We start from the raw sequence: 20,714 nt of genomic DNA, 5'->3' as shown, positions 1-20,714 counted from the left end.
AAAAAAAAAAAAAAAAAAAACACCTTAGCATTAAAACAAAACGAGAGCATTTTCTTCTGTCACTGTAAGTAATGTTCTAAGTGTGATTTTATTCATGACTGAAGGCCATCCATTTTTTAATGTAGATGTATCATAATTCACGTTAACACTTATCACATCGGAGGTTCTATTTTTCCTTTTGGCATTATGAATAATGTCACGCGCTACCACGGTTCACACACACACGCTCTTTCTCTAACCTCCCTGGAGCTAGGATCACTGAATGAAGTTATATTGGCTTATTTAAAGGATCTAAAAGTTACGCTGCAGGTGTGGCCCATTGCATCCCACTTCTCACAGAGCACGAGAAAGAATTCACTAACTACGGCATTGCTGTGAACGCTGAGTAAAGAGCCAATGTGTCCTGATATCTGTGCTAATTCAGGCGAACATTCCACTTGATGGTTTACATTTACATTCCTTGAATGACTTATGAGCAAGCCACATATTACACAAGGATCATTTATAATTATTCTGTCTTCCGTTTATGTCTATTTTTATTATAATATTAGAATAAACTGTCATATATAACAATGCTTGTAAAATTCATTACATTGACCTATGTGTAGATTACTATGTCAGTACCACATATTCAAAAAACTGATGTAAGTTTAGAATAATTTTAATCCCATACATTTCATATATATCTGGCATCCTATATAGCCAAGATATATATAGATAGAAACCTTTAATAATCTCATGTGTATATTCCATAAACAGCATTTCTAAATGCACCACTTTCCCATCCAAGACCATAGTAACTGTAAAAAAAAAAAATTACTCCTCAGAATGTTCTTGTCGTTTTCTGTTTAGATTTCCACATAAGTAAAGGTTATGATCCATCTACCTGTGTTGATAGTTGTTCACAGGTATTTTGTGCAGTTTTCTATGCTATGTGAATACAGTATTTTCTTCAACATCTAAATAAATAATGACTAATATGTAGAAAATATATTATTTTCATATGCTACTATTTTATCAATCCATTTGTTGGTCTTTTAATTCTGAGTTGTTAAGTTGACCATCTCCAGTTCTCAAAATGTACAAGTATATAACCAAGTAGGAGTTCATATTTCTACTTTATTTCTTATTGCATTGGCTAGAACTTCCTGAAAACAGTTTCAGTAAAACGATAAGCAGTGACTCCTACTATCCAAGGACTAGTAACAGTGTGGCGGTTTTTAGCTAATTATTCTGTATCCGGTTCACCTTCATTCTTTAGTTTTCTGACTTTTTAAATGGCTGTTACATTTGCATTTTTATCAAATGACGCATCTTCCTGTGGTCGATTGATGGCATATTGTTTTTCTTATAAACACACAGAGATGATACTATTGTCACTGCCTTTCATAATATGCTGTTGATGAAATGCATATTCTACTGGATTCTTACAGATATTATTGTTACTGTTCTGTTACATTTTCCACAATACTTTGTAGGATTTGTATAGCTATCTTTATGACTGAGATTTGTCTGTATAATTTTAGTTTCCGTTTTTTCTATTTTTAAAAAACACTGGTAATCAACTTCTATTTAGAGTTTCACCATATTCCATGTTTGGAAACAAGCTCTCTATCTTGAGAACGTTCTCCTCGGAGTCCAGGAGATTTTACCACTGAAACCTGTGGCGTCTCAGGTGCAGATGGAGCTTTTTATGCAGCTGCCACATCATGGTTCAAGTTGAAATGCCCATCGTGTCTCCCAAAATAGTTTATCTAATTACTTAAAAATTACAAATGTGGAGCAGTTATAGCTCCATTTCTTGTGTTTTTTTTTTCACGTAATTTGTTTTTGTGTCCATGAGAATTTTTAATCATTTTCATTTATTTCTGAGATTTTTTTTTTTTTTTTGAGACAGAATCTTGCTCTGTTGTCCAGACTGCATTGCAGAGGTGCCATCTTGGCCACTGCAACCTCCACCTCACAGGTTGAAGCGATTCTCCTGCCTCAGGCTCCCGAGTAGCTGGGATTACAGGTACACGCCACCACGCCTGGCTAATTTTTGTATTTTTAGTAGAGACAGCGTTTCGCCATGTTGACCAGGCTGGTCTCAAACTCCTGGCCTCAAGTGATCTGCTTGCCTCAGCCTCCCAAAGCGCTGGGATTACAGGCATGAGCCACCATGCCCGGTCTTACTTCTGTTTTTAAAATCATCAACGCCTGCCTTTATTTTTTATCATATGCTTTCCCATATTTTCCTTTTTCTCCTTGAGTTTTCTAATGCCTGGATTTGAAAGCTAATTTCTGAGTGCTGACGGTTTCAGGTTTAACATCATCATCATTCCAGGCTTTAGATTTGCAGTACTATTTGACGGTGACAGTACAGGAGTATCGCCGTCTTGGACAAGCACCACCATACTAAAGTTCACCTTGATCAAAAACCACCTAAATCCAAAGGGCATCAGCCTAACGGCTAAAGTCAGCAGGACCATAAACCACAAATAACATCTCCTACCAGAAACATTCCAAACTCCTCCCCATCAGAGACATGCCAGCCCTGAGATAACTCCCCTCCGGGAAGATGTCAGCCCCAAGATAACCTCCCTCTGCCCAGAGACATTCCTACCCCACCATAAAACTTCTCCCTCACACAGAAACATCCCAAGCTTGTGATAAGCGCCCTCACCCTAAAACCAATATATACTCTTAGTCTGTAAGTGAAAGTGCTCCTGACCGAAATCCACCAGAAGCCCCTCTCAGGTCTATTTTCTCTAAAATAAATCTGTCTTTAACTGTTAAGCCACATTTCATGTTTCTTTCCTCTTTCACTCTTACAGACAGCAAGTTATTAATTCTAATAGAAGCACTTCAGGTTGGGTAATTTTATTTATGAGTTTATATTTGTAATTTTTACTTCTGTTTCACTCATTATTTTTTTGTAGCCTTTTAACTTCAAGGATAACAAGCATTTCCCTATAGTCCGTCACTGTCTTTCTGGTTCAGACACATGGTGGCTGTAGGTAAGGCCCAGGCAATTGCCCTCTGTAATTTCCTGAGTGTACTTCCTGGTGTTATGTAGAATCTCATTTTTTACTTTTTTTCTTTAACTTTTATTATGAAATCTTTCAACAATAGTAAATCATAGTGTAAGGAACCGGTGTCCCTGTTTTCACAATGTGGGAAGAAAAAAAACAAAGGAAACTTTGTATCTGAAGAATGGGAGCCCCTTTAAATCATCAGGCCCTGAGAGGTTTTGCAGCAGCAGTCACCTCCCTGCCCCCGAGCTAAATCATGGCCTCCTGAAGCCACCTGCTGTGCCACCAAGTCTCCATCAAAGGCCATACACTCTACAGCGCCACACGGTGTAGCCCATCACTAACCAATGTCACTTCTGTAACTGCCGCAGAATTTCTGATGAGCCACTTCTGTAACTGCCCCCTCCTGATTTGTCCATTATCACTTTAAAAATCTGAGCCTTTCCTTCATTCTCCCGAGCACTCCCCAAAGCAACCTGGAAATGTTCCACAGGGCAGCTGTCCTCAACCTCGGCCCAGATAAACTCTCTCTATTAATTTTGCCTCAGTTTCTTCCTTTTAGGTCAACACCACCAACCTAGCTCCCACGCCAGGATTATTCTAAAGTAAACCCGTGACATTTTATCTCCATGTTTCAGAAGACATCTCTAAATTATGAGTTCTTTTGAAAAACATGAGCATAGAACTCATCACTCCAACAAATTAACAGTAATTACTTAAAATTACTAAATACATAGTCAGTGTTCTCTTCTATTGTCCATTTTTTTCTTTGGTTTTATTCAAACCAGGATCAAACAAAATCCTGGCATTTTGTTGGGTATGTCTTTTAAGTCTTTTTTTTTTTTTTTTAAGTTAGATGCACTCAGGTGCTATTTACACTGAGTGTATAGTCCTCTGCTTTTAACAAATGTATACAGTTATGGAACCACTGAGGCCAGATAAACGTCCACCATCCCCAAACCTGCCCTCTGACCTGTCGTTGTCAAAACCCTTGTCCCACCGCCACCTCCTGGAAATCACTGAGGTATTTTTTGTTCTTATAGTTTTGCTTTGGCTAGAATGTCACAAAAGTGGAATAATATATGACATAAATGATCCTGAATGCCTTCACTGGCATAATGCTTCTGGGATCCACTCACATCACTGCACATGTAAGAAGTGTGTTCCTTGTTATTTCTGTGTCACAGTCTGTTATTTGGATCTAACCAAGTTTGTTTACCCATTCACCAGCCAAAATCACTTAGGAATAAAACTACTACAAACATCTGTGTGCAGATTGCTATGGGCATCTTTTTATGTTTCTAGAACAAATACGTAAGAGTGAGATTATTGGGTACTAGGATAAAGGTGTTAATAACAACCTGCTCAATTGACTTTCAAAGTGACTGTTCCGTGTTGCATTCCCAACAGCAAGTTATGAAAACTTCAGCTGTGCCACATCTTCACCACCACGTGCTATTGCCAGGTTCTGTCTTTGTTTTGTTTTCGTGATCGCCATTCTAATAAGTATGTAGGATCATGGATTCAACTTGCATTTTGCTAATGAAATATGATGTTGACCATTTTTTAAAATTTTATTTAATTTTCTTTAAACTTACATAAAATAACAATACATATTCCTGGGGTATATAGTGATAATTTGAGCCACGTGAAGTCTAGTGACCAGATCAGGACAATGAGCATATCCAGCATCCCAAACATTTACCATTTCTTCGTGGTTGGGAACATTCAATATTCCAATAACCCTCCTTCTAGCTATTTGAATCTATATATTACACTGTTGTCACCTGTAGTCACCCTACAGTGGTAACGACCTCTAGAACTTATTCCTGCTGTCTAGCTGTAATTTTGTAGACTTTCACAAATCCCTCCCTATTTCCTGTGCTTATGGGCAATCCATCTTTCTTCGTTAGTGATGTGTCTGGTCATATATTTTGTCCATTTCTGTTGGATTTTTTTTTCTTATGACTAAGTTTTGAAGGTTCTTTGTATGCTCTGTTCTTTATCAGATATATGTTTTGTGAGTATTTTTCCCACTATGTGGCTTTTCTTTTTCTGTTATTTTATGAAAAGTGATTTCAAAGACCAACAGCTTTTTTTTAATTTTGATGAAGTTCAAGTCATCAATGCATTTTCTAATGTGGTTCATGCTTTTGGTGTCATGTATTAAAAATATTTGTCCAGTCCAAGGTCACAGCATTTTTCTTCAATGTTTTCTTCAGAATTTACAGTTTTTGGTTTCACAACTCAATCAACCATCTATTTTGAGTTCATTTTTATATATAGTAAAATGTATTGATCAAGGATTGTTTGCTTATTTTGAAGACAGATAGATGTTCACTTGTTCCAAAGTCATTTGTTGACAAGATGGTCTTTTCTTTATTGATTTTTCTTTGTACCCTTGTAAAAAAATCAATTGGCCATATGTGCATGTGTCTACTTTCGGATGGTCTACTACGATGTTCTATTGGTCTTTATTCTTATGCTTTTGCCAATTGCACAAAGCCTTAGTTCCTGGTGATTTGTCATCAGCGTTTGGATCAGCTATGCCTGTGTCCTCCACAGTCGTTTTCTTCGTCAGAACTATTGTGATTGCACTTCCTTTGCCCGTCCATATTAATTATTGCATGGGCTTGTCAATTTCCATGAAACTGGGATTTTGTTTCGGGTTGCATTAAACATGTAGATCAATCTGGGCAGAAGTGAGATCTTAACATTATTAAGGCTTCCACTCTATGAATAGAGTATCCCTCCATTTATTAATGTCTTATCTGATTTCTTTCATTAATGTTTCATGACTTTCACATATTTTGTTAGGTTAATCCCTAAATACTTCATGATTTTGGTGCAATTTTAAAGGTACTTGTATTTTATTTTAACTTCCAATTGTTTATTACCAGTAATTCAGGGGTACAATTGAATTTTGTACATTGACCTTGCATCCTGCAACCTTGCTAAACTTCCTTATTCGTATTAGTAGCTTTTGGTAGACTCTTTGAGATAGTCTATATCTTCATTTGTCTGCACAGAGAGACAGTTTTGTGTCTTCCTTCCCAGTTTGTATGTCTTCCTTTTCTTTTTACTTTTTGCCTTGTTGCACAACTAGGGCTCCCGGCACAAATCCTTGCCTTGTTTTCCATTGTAGAGGGAAAACATTATCCTTCCACTATTCAGTTTGATGTTAGCGGTAGATCTTCCTTAGATGTCCTCTGTCAGTTTCAGGAAGTCTCCTTTAATTCTTAGTTGACTTACACGTGGTTTTTTGTATTGTTTTGTTTTTAATCTGAATGGATGGTGAATTTGACAAATGCATTTTCTGAATCTATTGAAATAAACTTATTACTTTTCTTTTTTGTCTTTTGATAAATAGCATTGATGGATTTTCTAATGTTGAACAAGCATTGGATTCCAAAAAAATAAAAAACTCTCGGTCATAATATATTATCAACTTTAAATATGGCTGGATTTGATTGTTAATGTTATCTTGAGCCTTCTTGCACGTATGTTCAAAAAGTGTATTGGTCCGCTATTTTCTCTCTGTAATAACCATTTGGTTTTTGTGTAAGGGTAATGGCTACCTTAGAAAAAATTACTTAGGGAATATTATTTCATTTTATTTTCTGAACAAGTTTATTTTAACTTGTGTATAATTTCTTCCTTAAATATTTGGTAGACCTCACCAGTGAAGCTGTCAGGGACTGAATGTTTTCCTCTTGGAAGAGTTAAATCATAAACTTAATGTTTTTATCAGACAGAGAGTTATTCATGTTTTCTATTTCTATTTCTATTCAAGTTTTCTATTTCTATTTCGAATAACTTATTTCATCTAAGCTGTTGCATTTATGATTATAGTTTATGTTTTCCTATTGCATGGTTAGTGTTAAGATCCATAATAATGTCTTTTTTTCATTCCTGACATCAGTAATCTGTGTCGTCTTTCCTCTAATTCTTTATAGCCAGGGGTTTATAAATTCTATTGATCTTCCTAAAAAATGAAGTTTTGTTTTCATTGATTTTCCTTACATTCTTCTGTTTTTTAACTTTTTAATTTCTGCTGTTATCTTTACTATATCCTTAGATTTAATGACTTCTCCATTTTCTAGTTTCTTAAGGTTAGGCTTAGATCATTAATTTGAGGTATTTCTTGTTTTTTTAATATAAGCGTTTTAATGCTATAAATGTCCATCTAAGCTATGTCCCACAAGACTTTTTTTGTGATATTGATTTTGATTTTCTTTTATTTTCATTTTCATTCTATTCAAAATATTTTCTTATTTCCTCTGTCACTTTTTCTTTGACCTATGCATTACTTAGGAGCATTCTGTTCTATTTTCAAACATTTGGAGGTTTTCCGGATATCTTTGTTACTGATTTCTAACTTAATTTTGTTGTGGTCAGAAAATAAATTGTGTATACTTTTTTTTTTTTTTTTTTGAGACAGAGTCTCACTGTGTTGCCCAGGCTGGAGTACAGTGGCACAATATCGGCTGAGTGCAACCTCCACCTCCTGGGTTCCAGTGATTCTCTTACCTCAGCCTCCCGAGTAGCTGGTACTACAGGCACATGCCACCATGCCCAGCTAATTTTTGTATTTTTAGTAGAGATGGGGTTTTGCCATGTTGGCCAGGCTGGTCTCAAACTCCTGACCTCAAGTATCTGCCTACCTCAGCCTCCCAAACTGCTGGGATTAGAAGCATGAACCACGGCGCCCGGCCCTACTTTTAATTATTTAAAATTTTTGACTTGTTTTATAGCCTATAATATGGTATGGGTGAATGTTTCATGTGCAGATAAAAATATATACCCCGTTACTGTAAATTAGATTGTTCTATACATGTCAATCACGTCAAGTTATTGGACAGTATTATGTAAGTTTTCTAAATTCTCACTGATATTCACTGATGAGCTTTCATGTTGCATCAATTACTGAGAGATGTTGAAATCTCCAATTGTAAACACAATTGTCTATTTTTTTGTTCTGTTCTATCAGTTTCTGTGTTTTGAATTGTGAATTTGTTTTATTAGATTAAATTATTAGATTTTATTAGATTAAATTTATTTGATTAGATTTTATTAGAAATTTTGATCCCTAGTAATACTTTTTGTTCTGAAATCTAATTTGTCAAATATTAATACAGTCATTTCAGCTTTCTTTTTATTTGTATTTACATCTTATATCTTTTCCAGACTTTTGCTTTTATGCTCACTCTGTCTTCTTATAAAAAGTGAGTTTTTTATAGATGTTGTATATTTGGAACTGAAAACCTGAAAACTTCTGTCTATTCATTAGGGAGGTTAGATCTTTATATTTAAATCTACCATTTTACAGTTTTTAAAATATTTGTTCCAACTTTACTTTGATCCTTTGCTTTCTTGTTTTGTCTGCTTTGGGGTTGTTTATTATCATATCATTTTTATCTCCATAATTATTTTACTAGTTATAACTCTTTTTACAGTTTTAAGTGTCTGCTGCTCTACTGCTTTATATCTTTTGAAGATATCTTATATCTTTCACAGATAAAGTATATCTTCATCTTAGAGGGAAAACATTATCCTTCCACTATTAAGTACAATGTCAGCTGTAGATCTTTCTTAGATGTCCTCTGTCAATTTGAGGAAGTCCCCTTTAATTCCTAGTTCATCTCTAGGTGGTTTTTTGTATAGTTTTGTTTTTAATCTGAATGGATAGTGAATTTAAAGACAAACTTATATCTTATATCTTCCAAAGGTATAAAGTATGTCTTTAACTTGTCACCTTCAAATAATACTATAGCACATAATGTATAGTAGAATAGCCTTACAATTCCACACTTCCAATTCCTTCCTTACATTCTTTGTGAAATTTTTGACACACATTTTTGTGTACAATTTTACGCATTATATAACTATCTTTTGCTCTTTATACTGTCAGTTATCTTTTAAAACAATTAAAAACAGAAAAATATATATTTTACCTTAACGTATTCCATCTCTAGCACTCTTCTTTTGTGTAGAGGTAACTTTCTCTATGCTAGTATATTATTCCTGATTGATAAGCTTCTTTGTAATTTCATGAACTGCAAATCTACAGAGAATGAATTCTTCTCAGCTTTTGTTTGCTTGTTAAAAATCTTTATTCCACTTAGCTTTCAATAATTGTTTCTGTTTCGTATAAAGTTCTTTGAATCAGAAGTTTAAATATGATTCATCTAGTTTTCAATTTCAGCTTTTTCTTGTTTTTACTATTTATTAGTCTTATGGTTTGCTGAACTTCTTGGATTTATAGTTTCATAATGTCCATTTTTATCTCCTTTGTTCATTATGTCTTCAAATATTCTGTCTTCTATGTATTCTCTCCTTGCCCTTTTCAGACTTCAATTATACATAAGTTAAACCATTTGATATTCTCTCCTGGCTCTGGAAAAGGGCGTTCCATGTTTTCAGTTGCTTTCTCTTTTTGTTACAGGTCTGTCGATCTATCGTTAATTTCACTAATTCTTGGCTGTATCACATCTGCACAGGAGTTCATCAAAGTTCATTATGCCATGTTTCATTTTTTCTGATATTTTAATTTGACTTTCTTATATTTTTATGTCACTGATGAAATTCTCCTTCTGTTCATTCATGTTGCTCTCCTTTCCATGAGTTAATTTAACATGCTAATCATGGTAAATCATAGAACTATCCGATAATTCTAACATCTGTGTCATCTTAGGGTCTGATTCTGTTGATTATTTTGTATCTTGTCAATAGTTTATCACTTCTTGCTTGGTTTATGTGTCTTGTAACTTTATTTATTAAGTGCTAGGCATCATAAATAGAACAATAATGAATGAGATAAATACGGTTTACTCCTGGGAATGGGCACACCCCTTCTTATGTCAAGCTGTTAGTGAATGCAATTTTGTCAGTGTATTCAGGGGATGGACCTGGATTTGGATTTTATTGTCAGGGTTGCCTTCAATGCACCACAAGCTTCAAATCCTTTAAAAATGTATTTTGATTAAGACAAATTCTGGCATGTATGAAAATCTTTCTCAGTATTTGTACCCTTACCCCAGCTTTCAGCCAGCCTTACATCCCTGCACCACAGAAAAGGATTCCTACATGTCCCTCTCCTTCCACCAGTGATAGGGTGTTATTGCTTTTTACTCAGCACTTGCAACTGGTTAGTGGGAAGAAATCCTTGTCAATTTCAGTCCTGGGTAACTTTGTTCATTTAGTCTTCAAGACTGGGGGTTTCTTACTCCTGCTTTTAACAAAAGCGAAGGATTTTTAAAGGCTTTATACTCTCATGATCCTTCTTTCTCATCTCCTCAATTTTACTGACAAAATTTATGTATCCAGATTATAATTATCATAAAAAACTCTTGTAAATAAAAATATTGCTTTAAATTTTTCACTCATTCCTGCAACCAAATTAACAAATATTCACATATATCCTAAAGGATTAACAGAAATTGTTGATAATTGCACATATTTTGAAAACTGACATCTCCATTGTTAGTTCTTGTTTTAGCTGTATTTATCACTTACCTGAGAAAATTAAAAGAAAAAATGAAATTTGATAAAATAAACTTTTTCCAAATGTCTCATATTTCATAGAAGAATTCTAAAGTAATTGTGTTTCAATGATTTGAAAACTGAGAAAATGTAACCTCAAGTCTGCTTTTTAAAAAAAATCATACTGATAAGTGCTTGAGAAAATAGGATCAGTGTGAACACATTCAAAATAACCATATAAAACAAAAGTAAACAAAGTGAAATAAAATGTAAATGTCACCCACAAAAATAAAAACAGAATAAATCAAAAGAATAGCAAAAGAAAATAAAAAGCAGAATGTAATAATTACAGATAAATATACATATAGTAAATTAAATATAAATATGCCAAACTTCATTTTCAAGAAGCAAAGGCAGACATTGTACATTTAAATAATTGACCTGAGCTTTAAAAAAATAAGGCAAAAGTTGATAAGAAGAATAAAATACAAGATGTAGACAGAGCAGCAGCAACATTAATTTCAGACAAAGAATTTGAGGTGAAAACATTAGGTGTGGTAAAGTCAACTGACTGCTTTTCTAAGAACATCTTTTCCATACTAATGCATTTGTATGACTTTCTTATGAGGCATAAATTGCTTCAACCACAAGATGCTTTCCTCATAATCCTCTAAACGTTTCCCCATGAACCAAGCTTGTCTAGTACTGCAGAATGGCCTGAAGCTGTGTCAGCTTCTGTGTTCTTTTAAGTAGTGCCTCCAACGTTCATAAAATGCCTCCAGGATACAGTGAGCAGGATATATGGCTTGCTTTGCCCCATTTACTACTTCTGCTGAAATTTGTTGTTTTTTTGTTTTGTTTTTGGAAAGGGGAGATATATGTTTTTTCTTTTTTTCATCAGATGGGTTTTATTTAACCTTATGTATATTGACTTATTTTCCAACCTGACTCTGGTATAACCTTATGAGACAAGGAAGAAAAACCAAAATCTTTTCCCCAAAACATGTTTCTTTGCCTATCTTGAAACGGCCCTGCAAGCCATCTTTGGCGGGGGAAAATTTGCATCTGTAAAGAATCTCTATTAACATAGCTAGATCTTTTACTTCCAGGCCCTCCCAATTCTTTTTTTTTTTTTTTTTATACTTTAAGTTCTGGGATACATGTGCAGAACGTGCAGGTTTGTTATATAGGTATACATGTGCCATGGTGGTTTGCTACACCCATCAACCCATCGTCTGCATTAGGTATTTCTCCTAATGCTATCCCTCTCCTAGCCCCCCACCCCCCAACAGGCCCTGGTGTGTGATGTTCCCCTCCCCGTGTCCATGTGCTCTCATTGTTCAATGACCACTTATGAGTGAGAACATGTGGTGTTTGGTTTTCTATTCTTGGGTTAGTTTGCTGAGAATAATGGTTTCCAGCTTCATCCATGTCCCTGCAAAGGACATGAACTCATCCTTTTTTATGGCTGCATAGTATTCCATGGTGCATATGTGCCACATTTTCTTTATCCAGTCCACTGTTGATGGGCATTTGGGTTGGTTCCAAGTCTTTGCTATTGTGAACAGTGCTGCAGTAAACATACGTGTGCATGTGTCTTTATAATAGAATGATTTATAATCCTCTGGGTATATACCCAGTAATGGGATTGCTGGTTCAAATGGTATTTCTGGTTCTAGATCCTTGAGGAATCACCATATTGTCTTCCACAACGGTTGAACTAATTTACACTCCCACTAACAGTGTAAAAGCGTTTCTATTTCTCCACATCCTTTCCAGCATCTGTTATTTCCTGACTTTTTAATGATTGCCATTCTAACTGGCATGAGATGGTATCTCAGTGTGGTTTTAATTTGCATTTCTCTAATGACCAGTGATGATGAGCTTTTTTTATATGTTTGCTGGCTGCATAAATGTCTTCTTTTGCGAAGTGTCTGTTCATATCCTTCACCCACTTTGTAATGGGGTTGTTTGTTTATTTCTTGCAAATTTGTTTAAGTTTTTTGTAGATTCCGGATATTAGCCCCTTGTCAGATGGATAGATTGCAAAAATTTTCTCCCATTCATGAAATCTGTGTTTCTAAGGAGGTCAAAGCAATATACGTTTGTTGTTTGCTTTCTATTTTACACAGATATCACCTTCTCCCACTGTTATGATCTGATTTTCACAGTCACATCTATTTATGCTTAAGAATCTTTCTATGTTGTCTTCTATCATCAGATGCATAATTAGTTCTTCTCTTCAATGATTTTAGTTGCTAGTTTTCAAAAGTTTCCTTGCATTCTTTTCTCATTTCCTCAAACTGTCTTTTCACATTGACCAACTCTCTTTTATCTTTTACTGCTTTTCTATGTTCTATTTTCTTTAACCTATTAAGATAGGCAAAAGTTGTTTTGCCTAAAATGGTTACTAATTCCTGTGCAAAATCCATTTCTCAGATATGTTTCTCTTCTGGAGCTTTTGAGCATATGAATCTTTTATGAAGCAGAATACTTCAGATGCCCTCATCTTCCACTTTCTCTCCCTGTCTCTCTCTTAGTCATCTTTGAATGAAGAGAGGTACAGCCAGTGGTTTGTTTTGGTTTGGTTTGGTTTGCCCATCATGGTGTTTGTTGGTAGAATCAGGCTCTTTGATCTTAAGCTGGCAGGCAACGGGACATGGACAACTTTTACATAAATCTCTAGTTTCCAGCAAGATCCTTCTATTTCATTTGCCTTTGCTAGACAGAAGCTGAATTAACTACTTTCTCCTCTCACTGCTTGATATTCTTGATATAAGTTCTTTAATTCCTGAATGGCTAGAAGGATTCCAAAGCTCTTATTTTCAGAAGTAGAAAAGACAGACTCCTTGGAGAGTACTCTTACCACCCAGACCCTTCTCCATATCTGCCTGTGATGAACCACATGTCCTAAGATGCAAGGTGAGCCCCTTCTTCCTGGGAAGAAGAGAGACTGGCAGGACTGCAGGGAGTAAGGAGGTGTTGACAGAGATGCGGCAGCTGATGCACAGGCACTGCTGAGGAAGAGGCGGCAACTGTGGGGCAGGTGGCCTCTTCCTGCCTGTCCAACCCTGAATCAGCTTCTGAGGTCTGGGAATCAATGGGTCCTAGATAATTTCTCCATTCAACCCATTCACAATGATCAGGAAGAATTTCTTTGAAAGCTGCAAAATTATTAATTGGAGACCTTAGTTTCTAGTGCAGGTATAATTATTTGCATGCTTGGATGTATTTGTCTGTGAGAAGGCTGTGCCTCTTCTGTGGCTCCTCTGCTTCCTGAGAACAAGTTCACACTTTCCTGGAGGAGCCAAGAATCCTGAGTGGAAGAATGATGTAAAGTCCCCCAACAGTCCGTGACGATCCAGGGGACTGACTCACACCACAGGTCTCATGTGATGGGTCTTGTTTGAAGAGGCCCCAGAGCCCATCACTGCCACATCTCCTCCAGCAGCCCAACCACACTTGGCTACTTGGAATTGCCTGATCACAAAATGCTCCCCTTGATTTTGTGTCTTTGGACATTCTATGTCCTTCATTTGGAATTCCTTTGACTCTTCCTGCCCCAAGGTGGCATCAGCCTCAGAGGCCTTCCCTGAGGATCCCCTGCTAAGGTTCTCCTCAAACACCTGCAGAGAGCACACGCCACTTGCATTTCTCCTCCAGGTCATATGTTGATGGGCTAGCCCCCGAGGTGATGGCATGAAGAGGCTGGCCCTTTGGGAGGCTCAAAAATGGCCAACAGTCTTATTTACAATGGAGCGTGATAACAGGCGAGCATCATCCTCGTGGTCACGAATGAGTGCAGTGTATATAAAAATGGGGTCCTTTCTAATGATTATTAAAGCTTAGATAGCTTTTCCAAATTCATCCAAATTGTGCTTATATTATCTGAGACTCTGTGCCATGCAGTTAATTCTTAATCAACAGTAAGTGAGGGGTGGTCCGATATTAGTCTCACTCCCATCTCTACCAGACAGATTCCAACTTAGTTCAACAAACGATTCAGTTCATTCAATCAAACCTGCCTTCTGGGTTACATCATTTGGGTTCATAGTATAAATTGCTATTATCCCTAAAACAGCAGTGCGAATTTTAAAAGTACTTAAAGAATGATCATTACAGAAAAATTACTATCTCTCCAAGAAAGGAAAACAAGCTTAGCTCACTAGACCTGTTTAAAATGAGTGAGTTTGATTCACTCTTCCAGCTCTTTGGGGGCTCTAGTTCTGCTTCACTGATTAACTTGAAGGGGATCAATAAAATATATCTGATTCTAAGGCCACTTATTTCTGAATATAAAACTTTATAACAAGATTGAACGATGTAATATAACTATTATATAATAGATTTATACATTATATATTTTATATGTAGTACATGCGTATATTTGTAAATGCATACTTTTATATATTTGTGATACATATTAACTATATATAATATATAAATTTATCAATTCATAATAGGATATGAAAACTTAATAGCAATTTTTAGTAATTACAGCATATATGAACATTTACGTGAGTGTCTTAATAAAGTTGTATTTTCTCATTAACTGCAGTAAAATTAAAATGATTTACCCAAATTCTTAACTTACTTGGAGCTTACCCTACCTACCACCTTTACTTGTCCCAGTTCTTATCCCAGTTCTCTGTTAGGCAGTTAGTAACACATAAATAACCCCTTAGATGCTTTCTTTGGCCTAAGAGACATTCAATATGTGCATTCCAAAGTTGGGTAAATTCTAAGAATTCTGAAATTTATCAAAAAGGTAAAGTTTTCATGAAGCAACTCAGAAATTACCATCTCAAAACAAATACATTTGATTATTATTAAATTACCTTTGGTGTCAGGTACATTTCTCCCCAAAACATAATTAAAATTGTAGATGTTATATTCATATATGATCCATAAATTAAAAAAAAGGGCAGAGAAGAGAAAAATCTAAGCTTTGTTGAACAGTAGACTAGGTTAGAATGAAAGGCTATTCTGCTATTTATCATGTTTATAAGAAATATTATTTTATTTTGTTCTTAAAAATAGATCCATTAATGGATACCCCATTCTCCATGATGTGCTTATTTCACAGTGCACGCCTGTGTCAAAACATCTCACGTACCCCACAAATATATACACCTACTATGTACCCACAAAAAAATTGTAAAAATAATTTGTAAAAATTTAAAAAATAGATTCATCCAAAAATCAAAGAAGGTAAAATCAATACAAATATGTTTCTAATGAAGAATTGCATGTTTGCCACACAATAGTAAGTAAACGACGTTCATAAGATGGAAAATCTATGAGAGGTGGCCATAAGCTTCTCCAACTAAACAGATACTTAGCACATTTATGTATGAATTTCCTAAGAAGAAGGTGAAGGCATGGTGGAAAATGTCTATATTATACTCAGGGGTGAACTGAGAGAAGGAAAGTTCACATAAAAACTTTGTAGGAACAGGTGAGCTGATTTCACCATTTTTTAAACTGCATTTGCTGGTTATTTTCATGACGGTTACTGCCAGTGCATTAGGAAATTAAAATATTACCTTTTCATGTACCAAAAGAACCCTCCAAAGTCATGTCATCCTCATATAACACATGCCACTGAATCACCTTTTATCATCATTAAATTAAATAGGAAACATGATCATCTTAGTGTAAAATGTTTATAAATGTGTGCATGTACCATGCTCACTCAGATTTCAATTAATCCCTAATGCATAATTACAAGGACAAGTTGCAGTCAGAAATCATTTAGGCCTATGAGAAACACAAATACTTTAGTTGTTCTTCCTGACTTATTACTAAACAAGATTCATAGCAAATTGGAATAAATGTGTAGGCAAACAGAGAACAAAATAAATATATCTCCTAAACCAGCACTGCATCATCCACAAGAACATCTTATTACTAAATTTTAGAGACACATATTGAGACAAGTTTGGTAGGTAGGAAATTACAAGAAGGTAATATAATTCTGAAGCCATAAAATATTCCATAATGGAAGGTGTTGCATGACAATTTTGGCACAGGCAGCATTTGCTTTTATAAAATGATCCACATGTTAAGGTGATTTTTAAAATCAATTTAAAAATTCATAAGATGATTATATTCCCCTGTTACTATATAGGTTTATTATACAATCTTTCACCCAGGCATTGTTTCATGGGAGCCTGTTCCAGGACAAACGTTCTTTCAGGTCACTAGACTCCAAAGATAGAACAAAATCCATCTTTCAAAGAGGGCATTTTATAGTCCATCTCACTATCACCCGCAATGTGAAGGCAAAATTCAGAGACCACACATGTTCCTTTGTCCTGCAGACCAGCAAACATTATTCCTTGCACCTCGCCAAAGACAGGCAACATTTTTTAAAGAGTAGACTGATCAATTAGCGCCCCTATTAAGAGCTATCAGCAGGAAACCTGGTCCAATCCTAAAAACAGAGCACTGCAAATACAATTCTGTGAAAACCCCTTTAGCCATCTCTTCATTTTAACATCAGCTCTCATACCCACCCACCCCAGAAAAAAACAGTAGATAAGCTATCCAAGACTAGTTTTATTTAAAAAGCTTCATGCTTGTCAAAAGAAATTATATCTTACCAAGATAATTGTTTCATTAAAATGATGAGTATGGTTTTCATATCTAAAACTAATTTATGATTGAAGCAAAAATGAAACACACATTGTCAATGTTATTTGGGCACCAACCTGGGATGGGCTGAGGTGCTAACACCACCGTGGGGAGCGGCCTGGAGGCAGGAGCCGGCCTGGACAGAGACACAGCTACTTGATTTGCCAGCAAACGAGGCTTTTCATGTCCGTGGAAAAATCTTGACTCCTCAGGATGTATCCACGTTGAGTCCAGAGCAAAGGAATTATTCAAAAAGATCTGTCCAAAAATAATGCATGCATAACATTTAAGGCAAGATGCATGATAAAAGCTGAACAGGACTACGAAAATATTTATGTTGCCTTACGTTGATCCAACATTGAACATTCTATTATTGGGGACTCTATAAAAACATCATTCTAAAACTTAAAGAAAGTTCCACAGGGCTTCGATACCAATCACCATCTAGTTCGTGTCTTCTGGGCTGGCCTTCAGCTATTGACTTGGCCACTTCAGCCCAGCAGTTCAGTTCACTGATTGAAGAATCACCCCAATGAGATAATTACTAAGCTGTACAACAGTCACTAATTTACTTCTTAAGTTTCCTTGTGAACAAAATGTAGTCAGTAAATTTGAACCCGAAAGCCAAAACAAACCATTAGAAAGATGAAAACTTAAAAGCATCATATGAAGAAAAACTGACTTTTAAAACTTAAACTGGTATTGTGTAATGTTTAAGTCTAGATTTTTGATCAATGGTTACAAATTTAAAAACAAAAAAATTTTTAAAAAGACCCTGATTCAAAAATTGGAAATTTTACATTGCCCTGTGGAATCCAAATATCCTAAACTAAAACAAAATGCCCCCCACCTGCTGATATTTCTGAACAGATCAATCTAAAACTGAAATGATTTCTTTCTATACCTAGATGGCCAATTTATGGCAACGAGAAAATACATGGGTATTTTTGTTGTTATGGCGATGTTCAACAACCCAATCATTAAAAGCCCCTTATCCAATTAAATCACTTGCGTTTTTACCTTACAGTTAGGAATCCTTTTATCTATCCAACTTTTCCCAATAGGGGCTGCAAGAGCAGAAGGGCAGAGATGTGGGAAGATGGGCACCAGCTCCACTGTGGAAGAGGGGGGCAGTCCTAGGGACGGAGAATGGCCACCAAACAGCCACTGCAAAAGCCAAGCAAGAAAAGACAGCTGCATTAGCCTGAATCCATCCACTCGACTTCATGCCAAAATATGCTGGAATAACTGCTTTGAAAAGGGAATTTCAAAATGCACGTATTTGATTATCAGATAAATTTCCTCGAGAAAAACTATAAATATTTACCAAAGAAAAAATTATAGAAGTTTTCATAACTGAATCATCACAAAGCATTACCAACATTGCATTCTTCAATACTGAAAAAGAACTTCTAAGCACAAAACTACAAGCATGCAGTAAGAAATGGGTTTCTGCTCCGAGATAATGAGAAACCACCATGAAAAAGAGAATGCTGGGTATTCCTTTTCCATTCTTAAATTATTTTTATAGGCAGGCTTAGGGCTATATTTTATGATATTCCTTTCAGTATTGTATTTTGTATTAACTACTTCTGTCATTTTGCAAACAACTAATACTTTCAAAATGAAAATATCTAGGAAGTTAAGATTCCAAGTTTCACCAATACAAGGTTCACCAATACAAACAGATTCTATGGCAAAAAAAAAAAAAATCTAAGCATCTCATAAGTTGAAGATCTCAATGCACAGAATAAAACATCAGTCATGGAAAGGGGCTGGTAATTCAGGACACCGTCCCTCTAATTAAAATAACTGAGACCTCATAAGGCACTAATAAAATGCATTGCTCAGTGACATGGAACATTTCAGTACCTATTGTTTTAAAATCATAAAAGCATTTGTGATGTTCCTGTTATGTGAAAATTTCTTCTGGTTCTACATATGCTTACTTTACAGAAGATGGGTAGCACAAAAATATTTAAAAGATTAATGCTAAGGTTTTTTAAATTTTCTTTTAAATTTATACAAGTGAAAAAATGCAGTTTTTTTAAACAGAATTTAAAAAATGTAGTTCCTTGACATTATATACCTCTAGTGGCAGCACTCTGATATAACACCCCTCCAAAATACGGCAAAAACTACCAACGTTTATTGAATAAAATCCAAAATAAACTGCATCACACATAAAAATACAATATCCAGCGCTGCATATGTGATGTATCATTAAGTCTGAAGACCAATTTAGCAGGAGTTTAACATCTTTTAGAAAAGCTCACAAGATAATATTGGAATTAAATTAATCAAATTGTGTATTCTAACATAACACCATTTGAATATGCTAATGAGGTCAATCCTTGGAATAAAACGCACGCTATTCCCTGATTTAAATGCATCTGCATAGTTAGCTGACAATGAATCTTGCCCAAACCAGCCCGCCTAGCTCTGCTGCACCATTTATCAAAGGTTCTGTCACTTTTTCTTTTTAATTCCATGTCTTAAAAGCTAAACTCTTCTAAAGTGCAGTGTGGCATTAGCGAATGTGGTGGACTCCGGCAGGCCTGGGGCGGGGGAATCTCCGGCAGCATCTCTCAGTACCAAAGGCAGGACTTCCTGGCCACTTCCATCGGTTGGAATTCTCTTAAGCATTGCCCTGAGTCTATTTTCCAATGAAAGGGGGAAAAATCCAAACCAGATTAGAATCTGAAACAGCTATCGATTTCCAGCTTGCTTTCAAGTCTGGCAGAGACTGTGAAAGTCCTAACTTCTCCGCGATGTCAGCCACGGCCCGCGGCGGCCACGGAGCCGCTTCAGCACCTCGCGGTTGACAGTGACCCCCCGGCCTGGCGCGAGTTCCCTGCGGTCCCCACGCGGGCCTGGGCGGCGGGTCCCTCCACGGCTCCGTCCAGACACCCGGAGGCACCTGCCGAAGCTGCGGAGGTGGACAGCCCGGCGTCCAAGCATGAACTTTCTCGCCGAGGCACGGCTGCCGGGCTGCGTCCCGAGGGTTTGGGGCGGCGAGGACCGCCGGGGAGGAGGGCGCGCGAGCCGGAGGCCAGAGCCGGGCCGGGCAGGGCGCGCCCACGAGCGGGGGAGCCGGCGACCCGGGCCGAGGCGGGACGGGGACACGTTACCTGCCCGTGGAGCGCTGGGAAGGGGTGCGCGGCGGCGGCGGCGGAGTCTGGCGCAGAGGGCAGCGGCAGCAGCGGGAGCACCGGCTCGCTCGGGGCCGGCCAGCCGGGGAGACCGGGGAGCAGCGGGGCCGCGGGCGGCGGGGCCGAGGCGAGCAGCACCGGGGGAACCGCGACCCCCGCGCTGAGCCGGAGCAGCCCGGCCGAGCCCGGCACCATCCAGACCCAGGGCGGCGGCGGCGGCGGCGGTTCGGCGTCCATCGGCCAGAGGAGAGGCTGCCGCCGCCGGGGCTGCTGCTGCTGCAGCTGCCGCCGCCGCCGCTGGAACCTGGCGCCCGCCTGCATCCTACATCCCCGCGCTGGCGGCGGCGGCGGGGACCGGAGCGGGCGCCCGAGAGGCTGGGCCGGCGGCGGCGCGGGCTCCGGAGCGAACTCACTTGGCTCCGCGGCGGGG

The 20,714-nt window shown here is 37.3% G+C and overlaps 1 protein-coding gene across 1 annotated transcript in view; it reads right to left on the bottom strand.

The window, feature by feature from the left end:
* Positions 1-20,705, bottom strand: part of TCERG1L (transcription elongation regulator 1 like) — a 220,014-nt gene extending 199,309 nt beyond the window's left edge. Inside the window, exons 1-3 of the mRNA XM_032174983.2 lie at positions 20,264-20,705; positions 18,153-18,299; positions 17,210-17,390 (exon numbers count right to left, since the gene is read on the bottom strand). Coding sequence (XP_032030874.1) covers positions 17,210-17,390; positions 18,153-18,299; positions 20,264-20,605 — 670 coding nt within the window. The 5' untranslated portion in view covers positions 20,606-20,705. The remainder of the gene's footprint in view (positions 1-17,209; positions 17,391-18,152; positions 18,300-20,263) is intronic.
* Positions 20,706-20,714: the final 9 nt, after the last annotated feature.

This window comes from Hylobates moloch, unplaced genomic scaffold, assembly GCF_009828535.3.
Source record: "Hylobates moloch isolate HMO894 unplaced genomic scaffold, HMol_V3 SCAFFOLD_3, whole genome shotgun sequence".
In the NCBI taxonomy this organism is placed as follows: domain Eukaryota; kingdom Metazoa; phylum Chordata; class Mammalia; order Primates; family Hylobatidae; genus Hylobates; species Hylobates moloch.
The sequence above is the reverse complement of the archived record's forward strand: the minus strand, read 5'-3'. Positions and strand labels throughout refer to the sequence as shown.